Genomic DNA, 20,900 nt, shown 5'->3' on the forward strand with positions numbered 1-20,900 from the left:
CGGTAAACTTCAGCACCGCCTCGCGACAAACTGAGAAACTTGTCAATTCATGCTTTTGGAAGCGCCAAACGAGGTGCATTTTCTACTGAAAGGCAAGCACCTCGATGGCGCCGTTCGACAGCTCTCAGAACTGAACTTGCGGCTTTAGAGGGCTGCTGGCCGCCATTTTATTCAACTTATGACGTCAGTCTGCTGATAAACGCACTGCTCATTTATTGATTTATCGTGTCATCTAACCGTCACCTCAGCGCAGATTTACCGTCAGCTCAGCGCAGATTTATTGGTTTACAATGCCGCTCGGTGTGCCTGCTTTTTTATTCAGTTAGAACATGCGTCATAGCTATGCATAACAGGCTTCAAATTGGTTTGAATTCAACGCATATGCTCAATGTCAAATGCTATGCAAATAGTCGGCTTATACCGAAGACCGATCCTATATTTGCATTGGATAGGCCGGACCGGCTGAGCTCGGCTGGCTGAAAGAAATAAGGAAAAGTTAAAAATGGAGTTTTATTACCGATCGTGGCTTCTTGCAATCCATTCACTCATCTAGATTAAGTTTTAACATTATTTGGCAGCCAGACGGCAATATTTTGCTGCTGAACAAAATTTATTCAGGCGGAAAGTTCGTTCAATGGAAAAAGCTATTCAAAGCCACGAAACGAAGGACATTTAGAAATGACTAAAACCAACTATCTTTCCCCCTCTCTCTCTCTCTCTCTCCCTCTCTCTCTCTCTCTCTCTCTCTCTCTCTCTCTCTCTCTCTCTCTCTCTCTCTCTCTCTCTCTCTCTCTCTCTCTCTCTCTCTCTCTCTCTCTCTCTCTCTCTCCCTCAGATGAATTCTGCCGTGGCTACCCGCACAATCTTCTACCCACGCCCGGCTACTGGATCGAGTGTGCCGGCCAGCCGCTGGACGAACACGTCATCTGGGACGCCGATGAGGGAGACGTCAGTGAAGACCAGGACGCCGACCTGGAGCCGCCGTCCGGAAAGTGTAACCAGACCGTACAGGTAGGTTTCGGCAGCGCGGGAGGAATTTTGGAGAGCGTGTCAGAAGGGCGCGGATAGACGGAGAGCGGATCTCTAGGTGTCTCGTTGGGATACCTGCCTCGTTTGGAGCTTTTAAATGAATGTTTTGTATAACATCAACCACACATTATTTCGAACCTGTGAAATAGATTGATACCGCAGCTTGTAAGCATTCACGCTGGTAGTCTAAAGATAACATCCTGGTTCAAAAGCTTTAATTAGTATTATCCTGTTCGTTGGATGACCTAGCGTGCCCTGTGCCGACCCAGGCCGGGTCGGAGGACGGTGACGACTACTCGCCCGCCTCCCACCGGCTGCTGCGCGTGCCCACCATACGCGCTCCCAACCGCGAGAAGACTCCCATCGAGGAGCACTTCGACAAGTACGGCACGTTCGAGCTCACATCGATCGAACAAGAGACGTTCGAGAAGTATTTCTACGGCACCGAGCACTGGAACTACTTCACTCAGGACGAGGACCTGGGGCCGATCATCCTGAGCTTGAAACAGGAGACCATCAACGGCAGGGACCAGTTCAGGTGAGACAATCCTACACTGCACTTATTTCAGCATGGAAGCAATGAAACATATTCAATTCATACAAAATTTTGCTCCAAGTCGTTAATCGACGCAGAGAACCCCATCCAGTATATTGGCTATTATATCTTGTGAGTGTGACAGGGAGGTATCTCGATAATATCATAAAGCAGTCAGGATCTTTTGACAGCTCCTTGCCGGTAAATCATGTAATGTAGCTCTGTCATCTGTGCCCGCAAGATCATGTATAAACATAGCTATGCGCCGAAAACATATGATATAACGTAAGTAATATCCATGAGATCGCGTCACGGAACGCTATGTCGGACGTCTATAGGATCCTTTGACAGAGCCTTGTGTTGCGTCGATAGGATCATGTTACAGGACGTTGTGTCAACAGGATCAAATGACAGTGTGCTGCTGCCGACAGGATCATGGTGCGGGCCATCAGCTACACGGTACACGGCCTCGTGCCGGCCTCGTGCGTGTTCGCCGACCGCTACAACCGCGAGGAGGTGGTGCGATCACTGGGCAACGAGATCAACCTGAACCCGCCGCTGCTGCTCAGCCAGCTGCCCGACATACCCGAGGAGCTGCTCAAACTCGACCAGGTGAGGGACTTCTGCTAGCTTCCCGACATACCAAAGCAGCTGCTCAAACTCGACCAGGTGAGTTGCTATACTAGCATGTCCACCGCCGTCGCTTCACGGAAGCACAGGCGCACAGGGTCGTTGGATAAGGGCAGGGGCCCGGGAACGATTTTCAAGTTGGGGGGGGCGAGCCTAAAATACCTGACATGATAGATATGAAACAATGGCGTAGCTAGGGGTCTAAGGGGACACATACCCCCCCCCCCCCCACCCCCGTTGGGTTCAAAGGGACCCTCGGGTCCGAGAGGCCCTGCGGCGCCATTTGGCCGCTGAGGGTTAACGATGGCCATATTTCTACTCAGAAGGGCCCCATGGGGCTCGTTAGAGCACCTCATGGGTCCTAAATAGCCACACTAAGATCTCCATAAGGTCCCCACGCCGACTCCTGAGGGCCTCTTGCGGCTTTTAAGGGCGCCTCGGTGGTCTCCAAAGGCCCGTTATTGGCCTCTGAGAGTTCTTACCGGCCTATGAGGGGCTAGTTCTAGGAGCGTTTCCCGCCTGTGATGGTCCCACACTTATTTTTCTGAGGGCCCCATAACGGCAAATGTGGGGCCCTCCGGCGCCTATGAGGGCCCACACCGGTGCCTCTGAGGGTTTCACACCCCCAACTCTGAGTGCCCACACCAGTGCCTATTAAAGCCCTATATCGGCGGCTGTGACTTTTGAGGGCCCCACACCAGTAACTCTGAGGGCCCCACCGGCGTCTGACAGTACCATGCCGGTCTCTAAGGACCCCACAGGACTTTTTCTGCCGGCCTAAGGACCCCTTGCCGGTCACTGAGACCCCCTGCCGGCTTGTAGAGAGTTCGCGTTAGCAGCTCTAAAGGCCCCTCACCCGTCTGTAACGGCTCCACCAGCGTCTATGAGGGCCCACAGCTACGCCTGTAAGGACCCTCATCGGCGCCTCTGAGAGAATCACACTAGCACCTCTGAGCGCCTACACCGGCACCTGCATGACGGCCCCACACCGGTGCCTCAAAGGCCCCTTACCGGCGGCTCTGAGGGCCCTACGCCGGTGACTCTGAGGGTGCTACCGATAACCGAAGGCACCACACAAGCCCTTAGTGTCGCTGAGCTTTCATCCCATACACGCCCTCCGAGGGCGCCACGTCAGTGCACTCATCGCCCCACACCCCTCCCTCACACCCGGAGAGGGTTAACTGTGTTATACCTACCTATAGCAACGATTTTACCACCGTTGTGCGTTATGTATTTCTCAAAGTTGACTCAAAATGGTCCAGTATAAAATCTGGCCTGCCAAACTTATGGCCAAAATCAGGTCCAAATCAAAGCGGGATGACAATAGCAGATGTTGTCAAATCGATACTGTATCAGCAGAAACCATACAGATGGCAAGGAAAATGCCGTGTGTTGATGTTTAGATGTGTAAAGAAACAAGAAGGAAAGAAGTCCGGAAAAGGAAGGCAAAGATCTTTTCTCGCTACCTCAATGTTGAGGGGGCGCCGCCCCCTCGGCTCCCAAGTTGGGGGGGCAAGCGCCCCCGCTGCCCCCCCTGTTCCCGGGTCTATGGATAAGGGTAGAGAGTAGAGACACTGCAGCATCGGATCAAGGTGTGGAGATGGATGGATTGTTAGTGCCCAAAGAAGTCACCTGGAAACATCGGTAAGAGCACGGCTGACGTGCCGTCCATGGACGGCTGTCGGCGGCACTGATGCGATTACGCGCCTCACCTGGTGCCCGCCGGCAGTCTGTGGTCTGCGGCGCACCGTCAGTCACACCGCGGCGACATCGATGGTGCCTGCCGGAGCGCGCCGCCGCGCGCTGTCTTTCACGTGCAGCGGCGGCCATTTCGGCCGCGGCCGATGTCTCTCTCGGCGCCAGTAATTGGCGGCTCGGGGTCGAATGGCTCCCGCGGGCCGGCAGATCGACAAATAATTGACCTAATGCCATCTGCGAGTGGACACCAATTGGTGCTGGTCACCACTCGGTCAGCGGCACCACTCAGTCCCCGCTGTGGTGAGTGGTGCTGAGACGACAGCCAGTGATGTCAGCTCCTGGAAAGACGTATGATAGAATCCACGCCACTCTCCCAACTTCTTAATGCTCGTGTGCTTTGCTCACTAGTGTCGCTGACGTCAGCTGCAAATACCTTCGTAAGGATATTCCCATACATATGATGGTATCACTGGATATTTTCTATTGAATTTGGTGAAAATAACAGGATGCACGAAACGTCTATCTCGACTTTTATATTGGTGATTTTAATTAGAGGTCAATTGGAGGAAAAATGAACTGATGAACAATGAATCAATGAATGTAGCTTTAAATGCAGCCCGGAATGCTCAAACCCAGACGTTCAAGACGACGTTATGTATCTGTCCATTGTGCCGAGCCGCTTGTTTGTGCTCAGGGAATTCGTTCCGAGAAGTCGGCCTCTATGTGGAGAGCGCTTCACAACCGGACCAACGGCTTGTCGGAGGCTGAGTCTCTGACAGAGTGACCCTAAGTGGCTGAGTGCGCCGTCCAGAGAGCCTCAGCGCAGGCTGATCCCCAAAAAGAGTCAATGGCTATAATTGACCATCCCAGCGGCTCAGTGGGGACAATGTCCGTCCGCGAGCCGAAAGGTGGTGAAAGGCCGGCTCGAGTCGCCCCGGCGCTCAATGTGCTACTGAATAGGATGGTCTGCAGTCGGTGGAAGTGGTTGCATTACCTACAGACCATGTTAAAGTCAGCCGGTGAATGTCTGACATATAACGTTAAACGTTCGAAATTCTGTCACCAGACTGCCGTTTGTCAAACAACTGGTGGAATCGGTGGCACAACGAAGAAACTCGACAGTGTGCAATGTGACTCGCACTTCTATAACTCGAGCGTTGAAATTAATTGTATTCTGTTTATGAGCGACCGTATATAACGAAAGCTTTATCTTTGTTTGCAGGTGTTTATCAAGTCAGAGCTCAAGGTGGGCGTTGTTTATGTAAAAGAAGGTCAATATACGGAGGAGGAGATTCTAGAAAACAACGAGAACAGCCGACTATTCGATGAATTTTTGTCGGTACTCGGCGACAAAGTACGACTAAAAGGTAAGCATAATTATTTGTGTGATGCCCATCCAGTGAATTCCCATTCCCACGTATGCCTCTCCAATCCTGTCAATTGGTCCTTCAATGTATTAGATACTTGGTGTCGGTGCTGATTGATATCCTCTGAGGAGCTTAGAGCTCAGCAGGGCTGATTAGACAAGGCAGACAAAAAAACTCCCTTTGAATGGATCATTCACGATTTAGGGCTCATATGCTGAAAGCTAAAATAAAACGGTCCCATCACTTGATTTCATTTGGCTACTGTCCAATTTGGTTCAATTCAGCAATTAAATATCGCTTCAGACTTTTGCAGTCTCAGCAAAACAATGGGCGGGACCATGCCTTCGTTCAGCGTTTAGGGCCGTTATCAGTGCGGTTCTGTGCGGTCGGAGCTCCCGGGAGTCAGTCTGTCCGGGTCGGCGGAGCCGGCGACCGACCGCGCGCCGCTCGCTCATCATTAGGTGAGCGGGAGCGGCCGACAGACACACTGCGCCAGATAGGCGCCTGGCACTCGCGATAAAACCGCACGTCGACGATAGAGTCGACTGCAGAGCACGTGGATCGCGCGCGACGCAACGGCCGCCATCTTGAATGGACTCTGAGAGCCTTGGCATGCGAGAATGAAAGAAGCGGCAGCAATAAACTAATATTGCGCTGCGGCTCAAAATGACTGCCGGATTTATGTATTTGCTTGGCGCTGGAAGCCGTATTCTGAAAGACGTGCTCAATGAGAGAGAGTGGAGCATTAATATGCGACCAGGGAACCCATTATTAGGCTTTCGATATCAAAGAAGACAACGAAGGTAGCCCTCGGGGAGTGATGATACTGAACCCTCGTTCGATTTAATCGATATAATAACGAATCGCCCCATGAGTCTTGTTCCTTCCGTCATATAATACAGTACGGGGTAGGAAAATGTTTTCAGCTATGTGAACGCTTTATCCCATATAGTATATTGATAGGTATGAAGCATTGGATCAGCCTTTAAGTCCAATAACAGATGAATCGATGCAAGTTATCAGATATCGTTTAGTGATTCAAGACGTACGAACCTACTCAGAATATTCAGATTGTTATGGCCACCTCTTTGATAGTGGCCGAAAATGGGAGAGGGGCTTATGCCGTGCCAGTTAGCCGATGTTTTATTTCAGGGTTTGATAAATACAAGGGAGGTCTGGACACGGTGCACGACCTCACCGGATTGACCTCCGTCTACACGCACTGGAGAGGCATCGAAATAATGTTCCACGTCTCCACGCTGCTGCCGTACGAGGAACACGACGCGCAGAAGGTGAGCCGGTCACAATCAACATCGTCTATGTAGATTTTATTTTGTGTAGGTAAAGGTTTGTGTTTACTGGTGCATGTTAATATTTTATTGATTCATTTACTTCTTAAATTCATTCTCGAGTAGCCCACCCATCAGTCACCACCCAATTACATACATGCTCGCATCCGTTCATACACCGTTTAGTTTTTTTTTGTGGTTAATCTGAGGGATGTATTTGATGTCCTTGCCGTTACTTCAATAGTCTTGCAAAAAAAAAAAAATTGTTGAGCATCGTGAACGGTAGGTACTATGCGTCTCATTTGTGACGATTTGACAAAACAACAACAACAACAACAACACCTGCTGCCTGCACAATGGACATGCAGGAACCGTGGCAAAAAGTTATTTTTTGTTGCATTTGTCTCCATTTCTAAGAAGTACAGCCGACTGATTCCAGTCCCGGAGATGATGTGAGAGTCTGAGACGCTCATATATACCTTAGGGCTGATATTTCCTTTTTACCAAGTGACATGCTAGTCTCGACATTCAACGAAGTCCATTAAACTGGGACGTAGAAGTGGATTATGGCCGCTTCAAGGCAGAAATGTCACGGTCGACACATATTGCACTATGTTCGTAAAAGACGGATGTTGTGGCTTGGTTATGATATTTCTCAGAAAACAAATGGATGCTGCGTCGCACCAAGAGCGATGTATTTACCAAAAGAGCGTCGCAAGGCACAGCACATCTGTTTTATTCACCCAGACTTAACTTATCCGTGGCTTCAGAGCAGCGTCGTGATAAACGTTTCTTCGGAATAACTCGATAGCGCGGTATAGTTACGCGTCATACCGCAGAGTATCGAGGTGTATCGGCCCGGACTCGCCGTTCCCGGGGGAGCGGTGAGGCTGATGCACCCGTCTCTGATGCCACCGGGACACGAGACACCCGGAGGAAATCAGAGCCGGACGCCCACAGGCGGGCGCCAGCCCGGGAGGCCATTCGATGATGACGCCGCCCACCAGGGTCAGTCGCGGTCGCGGAGGGACGACCGGGGCTGGTTGTGGTCGCAGAGGGATGACCAGGGTACGCCGGGTCGCACACGTCGATTGGATTGAGACCAGGGTTGACTGACTTGCTCAATGCTCAATGGTCAACCGACATAGGTAGTTCAAGTGCAGTCCGAGCAGCTTGCGGTGCTACTTCATCAGGCTGATAAGTCCGGCAGACTGAGTTGTCAGTCAACTATCAGTCATCTCCTTACCGTCTGAGATTGATCCTAGAGACGGCGCCGCCTCAGTCTGGTTCCCTCTGGTGCTAACTGCGCCGCTGTCGCAACTGCGCCGCTGTTATAACTGCGCGGCCCCAGTGCTGCTGTGTCGGCCCGTCTGAGCCTCTGACAGAGTTGTGTCGGTTCGTCCGACGGGCTGGCGCGCCCAGTCAGCCCCCTCCCTCCCCGGCAGCCCCGGCCCGTCCAGTCAGCGCCGACAGTTGGCACTAATCAGCCCCTCAGAGGCCGGTCGACCCGTCCAATCGCCGTCCCACAGACCAAACTCAGTTAGGACGATGACGGTCGCTTGGTGCAACAGTTCGGTCACGGCCCGCTAACGGGAGAGGCGTGGCTCGAGAGGCTTTACGAACGGGACGGGCGCAACGACGGCCGCTGCAACTGGCAAAGGCGCAGGGAGACGGGATGTTGGAGCCCTTCGCGTCGGTGGTGCTCCTCTTCACTGGGCTGTCCATCGAGTTTATGAGTCGAAATAGGCACCGATCACCACCTCACCCTTCAGCTTTCTTGGAATCTGACCTGACATTGACCTAAGATAAAGACACAAATTTACTTTTCCCATGGAAGGGCCATTCATTTAACGGTACGCCGGAAACGGACGGAACTCTCCCTGCTCAGCCGTCAGTGGCCTCAGTGACCGCGGCGTAGTAGGAAGCCGGACCTTCGAGCACCTGTCGGGTCGATGCACACAACACGAGGCGGTCTCCCATCTACATCGTCCGTGGGCTGCCTCGTGCCTAGCGCTCTGCCTCCATATGAATCATGTAACAAAGCAGAGAGGCAAAGCGATTCGATAAGGAAGTCATGTGAGTCATGAGACAAAACGCTGTTTAGGCCTGAATGTCTGACTTCTACTTCCTGTAGCTTATTGTTTATAAATTTAGATTACAGATAACCTTTAAGCGCTTTTGCGTCTCTGCGGTGTCCTGAGTAGAATTGACATCTAATTGACCCTTCACGCTGTAGGATTTCTGAATAAGTACTGGCCAGTGCGTATCGATGTTTCCTCAATCTCGGTGAGCATTACATCGGATGCGTCGCTCTGTTGTGCGTCCGCTCGCTATGGAGACAGCCCGTTATCGTTGGCCTCGGGAACTTCACAGAACGTTAGCGACGCCTCTTTTCTCGTTTACACACAAACAGGTGATGGCCAAAACCATATCAACGCGAAATATTGTGCTTGTTTCTTGCCGATTGAATAGTCACCCACTGCACACTCAGCACAGTACAAAAGAAATAGGTATCTTCTATCCAGATCGGGTATAATAGCATTTTATGTGTTGTCATGTTTTGACATGTAGGTATGTAGGATACTATCTACTATGTATGTAGGCATATGTTTTCTCCAAAGGCAGACTGCATCCGCGTGCGAACGACGGGATCAGATGTTCGTCGTCATCCTGCACGAAATACGCACACTTGTTGCACGGGACAGGAGAGAGGCGCCACGCCGAGTCCAATTTATGTTTCACAGACAAAGGGAGATGACCGATCTTTGCCTTGCACGGTGACGGTACTGCAGGATGATGTGCATTTCAAGCTGTTTTGCTTTTGGACATGGATACATGCAGATACATCATACATGGATATATGTTTTGCATTCATGGACATGGTACCTGGTATTCCATGTTTATTCAAATGTGACCTGTCACTTCCTGAAATGAGCGTCGCTGGCATTCCGCGTCTAACCAGGGAGTATTGTCGTGGACGTTTAGCTTCGAAAAGTTACAATTAGGTACCTCTCCACGGTTGTTCGGCCATCACCGCAGTACACCTACTAGGCTGACACATAACCGAATTAGACTTTAACTCTGATTCATTCAATACTGCATTTTGCTGGGACCCAGTAAACATGCCGACGTCGGCCCGACGTCGGTCCTCGGCACGACGTCGGCTGGATGGCGGATATGCCCGCATGTACCGACGTCCAGCCGAGGTCCAGCCGACGTCGGGCCGACGTCGGACCGAGATCAATTGCTGAGGTCCAGCCGACGTCGGGGCGACGTCGGACCGACATCGGCCGCTGTTTTGACCGTTAAAATAATATAAAATACATGTTTCATGTTTCATAAAGAGCTTCTGTATTCAAAATATCCTCAGGAAACTCAAATTTTCCTCCACGCCGCAACCCCCTGGGCCCTGATCCGGACTGGACGGGAAACTTAATCCCATTTGGGATTGCCCGTGAGCCGAGCTCGCCCGTAGCCGGGTGCGGTGAGTGCTTGGGGGCTGCTCGGCCTATCCTTTGGTCAGGCTCAGCCCCGGCAACTCGCCAGGGCCGGGCCCAGTTCATATAGAAAGGCGGAAGGCCAGTCGGCAAGTGTCACTTTGCCAAAGTGCCACTTATCAAAGGGACGCTTTGGGAAACGTTGGTGCAGGTGTGTAAGAGTGGCTATATGAATCCATTATGGGGTCGCCCTTTCCAATAAGTGTCACGTAACAGCAATGGGACCAGGGACTCTATATGAACTGGACCCAGGGTGCTCGCCAAGAAGACCAATGTCTCCATCCTATCATCCTTCCGGCTCTGAAATGGTCTTGTCAGACCGAAAGGGCATAGCCCAACAAAACAAACTTACTTTGTTATCTGGCTGTGTGGTGTAGTGGTTAGCGCACTAACCTCGCGTTCAAATGACACGTGGTTCGAATCCCATCGCCGGCTGATGCTTTTGGCGTGTTGTCCCAATAAACATGCCGACGTCGGCAACTGGGGGGCTCGAATCCCGCCGCCGGTTGATATTTTTGGCGCGTTGTCCCAATAAACATGCCGACGTCGGCCCCGTCGGTCCAACGACAAACGATCTCGTCAACCTCGGCAAACGACCTCGGCCCGACGTCGGCTCGACGTCGGCTGGACTTCGGCTGGACGTCGGAACATACGGGCATACCCGACGTCCAGCCGATGTCGGGCCGAGGTTGAACCGACGTCGGGCCGACGTCGGCATGCTTACTGGGGTGTTTGTGGATGGGGACATCGTTATTTTTTTATGCATACTTCCCTTTGTAATACATCTGATTAGCATAGTGTGCGCTAGTGCAGCTTATTTAACTAAGTTATCTGTTGTGTGTCCTAATTCACAGCTACAAAGGAAGCGACACATTGGCAACGACATTGTGTGTGTGGTGTTTCTGGAGGCGGACAACACGAGCTTCTCTCCCGCCTGCATCAAATCGCACTTCCTGCACACGTTTATCGTGGTCCGGACCAGCCCGAAAATCAAGTTCAAGCCCACCAGATATGAGGTGAGTCTTTGGTTTCATTAGCTTTTTGCCGGTAATGGCAGTTATAAAGGTTATAAATGTTTCATTATTTTTTTTTATTCCCAGAAGAAATTATTTCCGTCGGATAAAGCCCACAGACGTTTTCGGTACGCCTTTTATGTATGCGAAACATGACTATAATCATAGCACCATTATTTTTACGGTCGGCAGCTATGCGTCTCCCATGATTATTTAAACTATTTTCCTTTATATAGCCCTCCAGGCGCCCTCAAATGGGGTTTTGAAGGCTCAGTATTGAGCACAACTTTGTTCATTTGGGCTTTATTTCACGACGTCCCGCCGAGTTTGCGTATATTAACCGCGTCCGCAGCACGTTTCATCATGGCTATATACTGGCTATTCGGTTGTGTTACGAGCATGCGACGCCCACTGGATCGCTCATCGGCTTCGTGAAGTTTGGCCGAGGGGCGAGGTGCTCTCGTCGAGCCGCCTTTTCTGAAAGCTTCAGTCGTTGCCATTCTTAGGGCTGCCGGCCTAAGCTCTTGTCCTGTAGAGGACAGGTATACCTATTTTAAGCTCTTATTTATATCTCGAAGAAGATACGTAAGCACTCCTTTCTCGTAATTAATCCTGCAGGCAGCGATGCTGCTGACAGCTTGGTTTACCTAGGTACTTGCATACATAGTTACTAAAAACAATTGCTTCGATTCTAACATTAATAGTGTGATAACAGTGTGACAACTGACAATGTGTCAACGATTTTGCGCTGAAGTCTATTTTCTATTCTGGACGGACAAGCCATGCCAAGTATGACGCAGTTGTGCGCCTGTCAGGGGAGTAATTTCGTCACATCCTGACAGCATACGCTGCCTGGCACATACCAAACTCGCTCAGAGCATAAAGGCCAGAAGCATTATAGCCACGCGGCGTTCTTCACGTTGGCTGAGAATATCTGAGCTAATGAAGTCCCTCAGCGAAAGACACTCGTATTAATAACTTATCTTAGTTTTCATGTGTGACATATAACTTATGTCTAAATGTGTCAAGGACGTGATTTTATTAGGCTTCACAAGTCGGTGCCGTGCTTTCCATGATTAATGCGCCACTTTAGCAACAGCACATGACTGACCGACTGACCATACTCATATAGGTAAGTCCTTTATAGAGTCTAAAACAGCGCTTTTATGTATATGCAGACTGCACTGTGCGTGCACTGTGCAGGCTGTTGGAAGACAGAGGGTTTCCACATAAGTGGGTTAGGTACTTTTTAGTTACGTTAGGCTACTAAATAAAACCAAACACTGCTTACCAACATGGCACTAAAACAGTTGGCAACAAGGATAAGAGTTAGCACCATATTAATATTATATTTGAACAATTACACCTAACTTCCCACCACAAAGTCGTTATCGCGCACTGTGTATGTCAGGGATCGGCTCCTATGAAGCATGAAAAGCGATCTACCTGATAGATGGAGCAGGTCATTGGACCGGCGAGAGGACAGAGGTGCCGCTCTAGTTCACCTCGTTCGGCGTAATGGCTCAATGGCTGTAATTAAACACACCATTTCAAGGCAGCTCCACAGTGTGTGGAGAATTACACAGGCTTTGTAATGTTCGGAGCCAATCAGCTATCAATCAAATGAAGTAGGTACGTAGCCGGTAAATCAATACTTCCAGCAGCCAATGACGCAGCTATTACTTGGAAATATTTATGCAACGACCTCTAGTTGTCCGACCTTTTAACTTGCATTTGAACCTCCCTCCCCTCCCACAAAAAAACCTGGAGTACTTTCCGTCCAGAACGGTTTTGAAAAATGTTTAAACCTAGGTGTAGGTTGCCAATTGCCGCTTATTGCTACGTTTTACTATATGGCCCCGGGAGGCGAGCTAAGTCAAGAAATGTCACCAGGCACCTGTCACCCTCCAGGAAGCAGGCTGGAGGAGTGACAGGAAATTGCTCTTCCCGTCACTTTCTGTTCAGCAAAGTCTATCACCAATCCTATAGCGCGAAACAAATAAATATGCCTTTCTGAAAATAACAACGGAATACGACGGACCTGCGAGAACCGTATAAAAGCCGTGGATATGTCGCCACCCGCGGTATGTGACTCGCCTCTTCCTCCGACAGGTGTCTGTGGTGTCCAGGGACGAGGTGGGCGCCTACAAGCCCTACCTCTGGGAACAGTCCACCTTCGAGAAGGGCGCGCTCTTCAGAGAGTGGATCTGCACGAAAATCGTCAACGGCGAGCGGGCCAGCTACTCGGCACCCAAGTTCGCGCGCATGCAGGAGCGGACCCGCAGTCAGATGCTGGAGGACATAGTGACGAACGTGCAGAACCACGCCGAGACGGGACAGATCCCCAAACCGTACAGGTAATTACGTAGGTACTAGGTATCTTGACTTACGGCGCGGAAAAGCCACTAGTGTTTGTGGAGTGCCGGTGATGGTCAATACAATAGGTACAGCCATTGATGTCACAAGAGCCAAGTTTTTTTCGTATCCATATCTAAGCTTGGTTACAAACCCAAGTTTGCCCATTCATCTTATTTAGGATTGATAGTACAATATTGAAATACCTAATAGGTATACCTAGACACATATCACCTTTTGAATGAATTGGTCATGTCGTTAGATGGAGGCAAATATGCACGCAATTGCCACCAAAACATCTAAGCATGCTTTAAGCGATGACGTCATGTAACAGACGCCCTTTTCACTATTCCTTTTCCATGCTATTCCATACACGGTCAACATGTTTGACGTCGATGTTCGTGGATCGTGACTCGGACCTCTGACGTCATGTGTGCCCCAGACGCGGCTCGTGGCGACCCATCGGCCACATGCGGCCGTCCTCACCTCTGCTGGACTCGGTCCGTGACCTGTTCGAGGGCTACGACCAGCTGGCTAAGGACTTCACCAAGGCCTTCCACAACCCCGAGGAGGGCAACGTCCTGTACGACGTCACCTTCCTCGTCGGCCAGGGCAAACAGAAGACGCGGATGCACGGCGTTCGGGCCATCTTGGGAGTCAGGAGCAGGTGGGCGGCAGCTACAGACGACTATGCCTATACTATACATTGAAATAGGCTATCTTGTTTTCATAACACAGCTTACTGGCAGAGTATCGGTATTATAGTGGATCAGTTTTTTTCTACATTATTTTGCTCCAGGACTCATTGTTGGAGCGGCAGAGCTTTGATTCCCAAATCAATTTGTCTCGAACCCTGCCACTGCTTTTTATCCTTTAGCACACGGTCATGTCCGTTTCGTGTGTCTGCCTGCGGTGCTACTGGCCCGCCTTTCCCCGCTGACAGTCCGCGCCGTCCCGGCCCTCCCCGCGTCAGGGTGTTCCAGGAGATGCTGTACGGCTTCAGCACCGGCTTCGGCTCGCCACAGGTGTCCGTGGCAGACATCCTGGCGCGCGCAGTGCCCACCCTACACAGCCCCTCACACAAGCCGAAAAGCTCCAATTTCCTGCAGGTGCCCGACATTGAGTCGCCAAGGTGGGTGCCTTGTGATGGGTCATGTGACGGGTTGTCAAGTCTGTTCAGAGGTGCTGTGTGCTGTATCTTCTCCATGTTGTGTTATACATAGTGGAAGGGTGTAGGTGGGATCGGTGGGATGTAGAAACGAGATTTTGTCTTTCCACGTATTGCAGCAAGGCACTTGGTGATTTTCCCGTCCCCATCCGGCTCAGACGACGTTCGGAAAACTAATATCACCGTGGTAATGCATCTGCGGTATACTTATTTGCCGTGGAAAACTGAGTCATACCAAGCGGCAAGCATATCATTTATCAGAATTTATCTTGTGTTAGCTGATGTCGTCCGTAACCGCATTTTGTTTCCCACAAGACTGAATCAGTGTATATCACTGTGACTAGCGACGGACTAGGCAATTTAGCTTCTTCGGACTCACTAAATTGTGCTAAGATGAATCCAGAAGGCCCAGAAGGCGTGCACCTACCTTACATGGTGATTTTTTCATGTATTTCTTATCAGAAAGCAGTCTGAAACTCTGAGGATTTTCATTAGGGCGGGTAATTTATTCCGGAGATCTCCTATCAGCAGGCTAACATGACGTTATCTCTAATTTGTAGTTACTGAAGAAATACAATGCAGCGAACTAAAATCATGTCAGATTACCGGTGTTATTGGCCAGCTGAACTTAATACTCTCGTCTCAGCTTTGTAAGGAGCTTGTGAAGGCACTAATGCCCAAAGTGTAGCTTGTTTTGCGCTTGCACTGGACCTCATCTGATGACTTATTTAATAAGCGCTTCACCGAACAGCAATCACTGATATGAAGAGATGGCATTTGCTTCTTGCTGTCGGGTTGTGTTACATTACATGCTGGTCCATCATTCTGAAGTGTCCTCAGGTGAAGTACATACACGGGCATCACTCACAGGACTTTTGTTTTAAAGACTATCCGAGCCCGATGTTAAATGATTGATATTTTCCTTCCAAATCATGTCCCGATCGGCCTACTTTAGTAATTCCACTCTCGATAATGCGTTTACCTGCTAGTGGTTAGGGCGATGAATGGTCCGGTAGGTCGGTTTTTTTTAATCCTGCCTTTGTACTCTGCTGTATTTCACGCCGGGACGTTTTGTGTTTCTATTTGCGGCAGGCCCAAGAGCGTGCCGAACTCCCCGATGGTGATCCGGGCGTTCAACCGGCTGGGCAGCATCACCGCCGGGTGGGGACGCACCAGCAAGAAGCCGCCCGACGCCGGCCGCCTGTCTGTCGACGACAGGAAGAAGTGGGCCAGCAACCAGGACTGCTCAGGTCGGTGGATCGGTAATCATTAGCCAGGATCAATCGGATAAGTACTATGTTGGAGTAGTTAGGTCAAATTACAGGATTAATCGGATAAGTATTAAGTTGGAGTAGTTAGGTCAAATTAAACATTTTTTTGAGACATGTATGAAAAAGGTTTAGCATTAGGAAGGTTTATACCCGTGCTTCAAACATTCGCAAATGACCCGGACATTGGAGGAGGTCCATTTCTGCGCGGTTCACGGTGCCATTAGAGACCTCTGACAACACCTGCCTCGTACCGACAGATAAGACCAAGGTGGACCGGCCGGGCGGCGGCCACCTCTGCGCGCCGCCGACGCAGCAGCAGCCGCAACACCAGCTGGCCGTACCGCGACTGTCCGTCTGCGCTGACGAACAGAAGGTGGACCGCTCCAAACTCTGCCAGAGCGAGGTAAGAACGGTACCAAACTCTGTTAGATTACTAAACTCTGCAACTGCCAGAGCGAGGTAAGAACCGCTCCAAACTCTGCCAGAGCGACTACGGAACCCAAACTCTGCCGGACCGCTCCAAACTCTGCCAGAGCCAGGTAAGAGACCGCTCCAAACTCCGTCAGATAGAGGTGAGAACGATTATAAACTGTGCCAGACCGCTCCAGACTCTGCCAGAGCGAGGTAAGAAGTAAGAACCGATCCAAACTCTGCCGGACCGCTCCAAACTGTGCCAGAGCGAGGTGAGAGACGCTCCAAACTCTGCCAGAGCGAAGTAAGAACGGCTCCAAACTCTGCCGGACCGCTCCAAACTGCTAGAGCGAGGTAAGAACGGCAACGAACTCCGTCAGAGAGAGATAAGAACCACTTCAAACTGTGCCAGAGCGATCCAAACTCTGCTAGAGCGAGGTAAGAACGGCTCCAAACTCTGTCGGACCGCTCCAAACTCTGCCAGAGCGATGTGAGAACCGATCCAAACTCTGACGGACCACTCCAGACTCTGTCAGGGCGAGGTAAGAACGGCTCCAAAGTCCCGGACGCTCCCTGAACTCGAACGGAGGTGAGAACAGCTGCCAGAGCGAGGTGGGAACGGCAACGAACTCTACCTGAGCGAGGTAAGAACCGTTCCAAACTCCGTCAGCGAGAGTCGAGAACGACAACAAATTGTGCCAGAGCGATCCAAACTGCCAGGGCGAGGTGAGAGCCAAAACTAGCTCTGCCAGAGCGAGGTAAGAAAGGTAACTAATTTTCAGAGCGGGTTGAGAACTGCAACGAAGTCTGCCAGAACCAGGTTAGAGCTAAAACAAACTCAGGGCGAGGTGAGAAGGGCAACACACTCTGACAGAGCGAGGTAAGAGCCAAAACATACTGTGCCAGAGGACTACAAACTCTGGCAGAGCGAGGTACAGTCGTGTACAGGTTGATGGTCCCCTACTCTTTATCCACCGGGTTCCTATGGCTCAGCATTGGCAGCAGCCGCCTGGTACCGGTAGGCTGTGCCGCATGACCCGAGAGTGAAGCGGCACAGCCTACCCACACTGTATGACACCGGCTCGGGTCGCCTGGTAGAGCGATTTGACCGGACGCTGCGTTACACCGGCTGGGGGAGGGGGGGGGGGGGGGTAAGGGTCAGGCCTGTCTATTTGGCTCGGCTCGGTGGATGAGGCGGGCTGGAATGTGGTGTGGGGCGGGGGTGATGTGGGGAGGGAGTGAGCGGACCTGGGGCTGGGTGTGAGTGGTCACTTGTCGCGTAGAACCGATCGTAATCCACCCTCCAAAAATTCGCTTTAGAGATATTCACAAAACCCAGGGGGGTTCAAACACCCATCTCCCAAGTGGGGTGCGGAAGGACAGGTAAGGGTCCATACGGTCTCCTCATGAATTGCAGCAAAGAAAGAAAACAGACCTGTCACCAAATAATCTTTCTGAAAAGTGGACTAATCGCATAGCCTCGGACACAGAAATAAACATCCAGCACGCGAAGCGTCTCGAACCGGGCCTCTCACTACCGGTCAGTTTGACAGTCTAGCACTCCTACGCTGAGCTACACCGGATGGTGGCCACGGCCGGGGCAAAGTCTGGCCGGGCGGGCGGCGGGGCCGGGAGGTCGGCAGCAAAGTCAATGAATGTTTTTGTGGTTTCGGGTGCCGGTCGCTCTAGCTTGGTGGAATGATGATGGATCATTGGCAAAACTTTCAACGTGGAGTCCCGGTTCGAGCCTCATCGGGGCTCCGGTTACTTTTCCGAGTTAGGATCTGGTTTGATTTTAGTGGTTGCGAGCCATTTATACGGTTTTATATCTACATGTCGATTTTCGATTGATTGATTGATTCATTCATTCGTTCATTTAATACATGTCGACATTTAGCATACGAATTGACATCCAGGATCAATCCGATCAATCTACCATTTTCATAAGCGTATTGCCTAAATATCATGCAGTGGCGGATCCAGGGGGGGGGAGGCAAAATGGGCATTTGCCCCCCAAACGGCATAATTTTAACATTACGCGTCGCCTATGGACGATGCATGGAAAGAATCGATAAATTTTATGGTTTGCCCCCCCCCCCAAAAAAAAACTCTGAGCTGGATCCGCCTCTGATATCATGCATATATGTGGCACAAGACCTATGGTTGCCTCGATACCGTGCCAAATCACGTTTTGCACGATGCACAAGTAAATTATATTCGCTGGGTCTTCCGTGCATTGTGCTTAGCAAAAACAGGAAAGCAATGCAAATGCGAATGCGACGCAAAATGTGCAATGCAGCAAGTGACCACACACACCTGCCCAGCCCCCATGGTCCACCAACACGCCCCACACCACTCGCCAGCCCACGCCAACCACCGAGACGAGCCCCTCCCCCGCGCTGGTCTGACGCGACAGCTGGTCTACAAAGCGCTCCACCCGGCGACCCGAGCCGATGTCAAACAGCGTGGGTAGACTGTGCCGCTTCACTCTCGGGTCATGCGGCACAGCCTACCGGTATCAGGCGGCTGCTGCCAATGCTGAGCCATAGGAACCCGGTGGATAAAGAGTAGGGGACCATCAACCTGTACACGACTGTACGAACAGCAAGAACTCTGTTAGAGCGAGGAAAGAGCGGCAACAAACTGCGGCGAAGTATGTCACAGCGACCAGAACTCTGCCTAAGTGATCTAAGAACCGCTCCAGAGTTAGGTACGCACGACCCACGGCCGCGGACTCCATGCCCCGCCAGCGCGTCCGATGAGCACGCTTGCACAAGCTGTCCCAGGACGCGCTAATGCATTTAGCCCCATTCGGCGTGTTACGCGTACCCGTAATTCTCTGCATTTGCAATGAAAGGGCTTCGTATCGCGCGAATAACTTTTTATCACAGTAGTTCCCCGAAGATGGAGAGGCCTCATCACGCGCTGAATAGTCTACTTTGAATCAAGGGCCCATCCAATACTGATGGTGGTCTTTGGCTTCTCATTGACAAGTTTTCGCAGAACACATTTTTTTGCGCCGCTTCTCTTCTTGACTTCACTTACGTCACGCTAGCGTCATAATAGATGTCTGATGTTAGCGACCCCATTTCAGCCGTCACATCAGACGACATACCATGCTTTACATCACGCCATACGTCATACGCAAATGCTGCTACCAAGTTCTAAATCCCCCGTATTACGTTTCAGTTCATGATTATCGAGTTCGAGGCGGATACATTCGGTGTGTTGCTCGACTACCTCCATCACGGCTCGTGTCCGCTGACCTGCACCAACGTACCGGGCCTGATCTGCGCCGCCGAACACTACGACCTGCCCGAGCTACTGCAGGCCTGCTTCCACCACGCCAAACAGTTCCTCCGCGTACAGGTGGTGAGTTGGTGGGATGGTCGGTGGAGGCTGGAGAGGTTGGGACTGACTGACTGATGAGGGAGGCATCAGGCAAGCTATGCTGTTGTAACGGGCGAAAACGCTATCTATTTATTGACATAACTCTGTTTATTTATATGTTTCCTCCAAATGTCTGGCCTTTTACCAAAATTATCTATCAGGGGTTACACGGTAATCGGGTTATCGGGTTGACGGTCATAAGTCGGCAATTCACGTCCCACCGGGATATGACTGAGACGTGGCGATCTCCCGTCTGTCACAACTCTTGCCACACCCCTCCCGGAGCTAACTGACACTCGTACCCCGTCCCCATCAGGTGTGTGCCATGCTGGGAGCGCTGGAGAACTACTACTGGCGCTACACGTCCGCCTCCGAGCTGGTCAACATGATTCTGGCGTTCATCGAGACGCGCGCTGCTCAGGTCAGATTGGCAGACGGTCAGACTGATGGAGCAGGCTGGGGGTATGGTAGCTGGGTAAGACTGAAGGAGCCGTGGCACTGGGGTTGGGCCAGACTGACGGTTAGGTAGGGTCATGTCAGAAGAACCAGGACAGACTGAGCAACCCGCGGCAATAGGGCTGGGTCAGACTACCGGAGTACGCTGTGACAGAAGGGGAGGAGTCAGACTGACGGGGCCGTAGGACGAGGTCGAACTGATGACACCGCGGCAGTACCGTTCCAGCTCTAAGAATAGTGAACCTCGCGGCCCGGTGCAGCCAGCACTCTGCCAATTCCTACGACACCGGACGGTGTGGGTGATCGGGCGCTTTGACAGCATGTCACGGGTGGTATCAGAGCACCCACGACTGTCTAAAGATACCGCAGAAACCTGTCTTCCCGTACCAATGGCGCCACAGCCTGATTCCCAGAACAGGCCTGAAAATAGCGAGTCTGATCGACAGCACCAGTACTAGAAACGTGACTCTGGTGTCGGTACTGGTAACATACGTGGCCTCTGGCCTGATTCAGAACTGGTAATGACACCCTGACCCTGACCCTGATCCCGAATACGGATAATACCGGTACCCTGATTCCAGCACCGGGTAATTTCACAGTTACCCTGATCCCAGCATCGACTGGTAAAATATCCGTGATCCATGACCCTGATCCCAGCTTTGGTAAAAAACCACCGTGGCCCTGGTCCACTGTGCCGGTAATATCACCGTGACTCTGATCCCAGTACGTGTAATTATCATCGTGACCCCGTGATCCTCCGGGTTCACGGGATGCACCGATACCCTGATCCC

At 51.3% G+C, this 20,900-nt stretch overlaps 1 protein-coding gene across 1 annotated transcript in view; it reads left to right on the plus strand.

Annotated features, from left to right (window-relative positions):
* Positions 1-20,900, plus strand: part of LOC122379222 — a 76,526-nt gene that overhangs the window by 53,200 nt on the left and 2,426 nt on the right. Inside the window, exons 7-19 of the mRNA XM_043361228.1 lie at positions 836-1,011; positions 1,299-1,567; positions 1,996-2,176; positions 5,115-5,259; positions 6,412-6,551; positions 10,900-11,061; positions 13,171-13,415; positions 13,856-14,080; positions 14,387-14,545; positions 15,674-15,831; positions 16,110-16,255; positions 19,453-19,635; positions 19,970-20,074. Coding sequence (XP_043217163.1) covers positions 836-1,011; positions 1,299-1,567; positions 1,996-2,176; positions 5,115-5,259; positions 6,412-6,551; positions 10,900-11,061; positions 13,171-13,415; positions 13,856-14,080; positions 14,387-14,545; positions 15,674-15,831; positions 16,110-16,255; positions 19,453-19,635; positions 19,970-20,074 — 2,294 coding nt within the window. The remainder of the gene's footprint in view (positions 1-835; positions 1,012-1,298; positions 1,568-1,995; positions 2,177-5,114; positions 5,260-6,411; positions 6,552-10,899; positions 11,062-13,170; positions 13,416-13,855; positions 14,081-14,386; positions 14,546-15,673; positions 15,832-16,109; positions 16,256-19,452; positions 19,636-19,969; positions 20,075-20,900) is intronic.

Source organism: Amphibalanus amphitrite, unplaced genomic scaffold (assembly GCF_019059575.1).
Source record: "Amphibalanus amphitrite isolate SeventyFive unplaced genomic scaffold, NRLGWU_Aamphi_draft 000073F_arrow, whole genome shotgun sequence".
Lineage (NCBI taxonomy): Eukaryota > Metazoa > Arthropoda > Thecostraca > Balanomorpha > Balanidae > Amphibalanus > Amphibalanus amphitrite.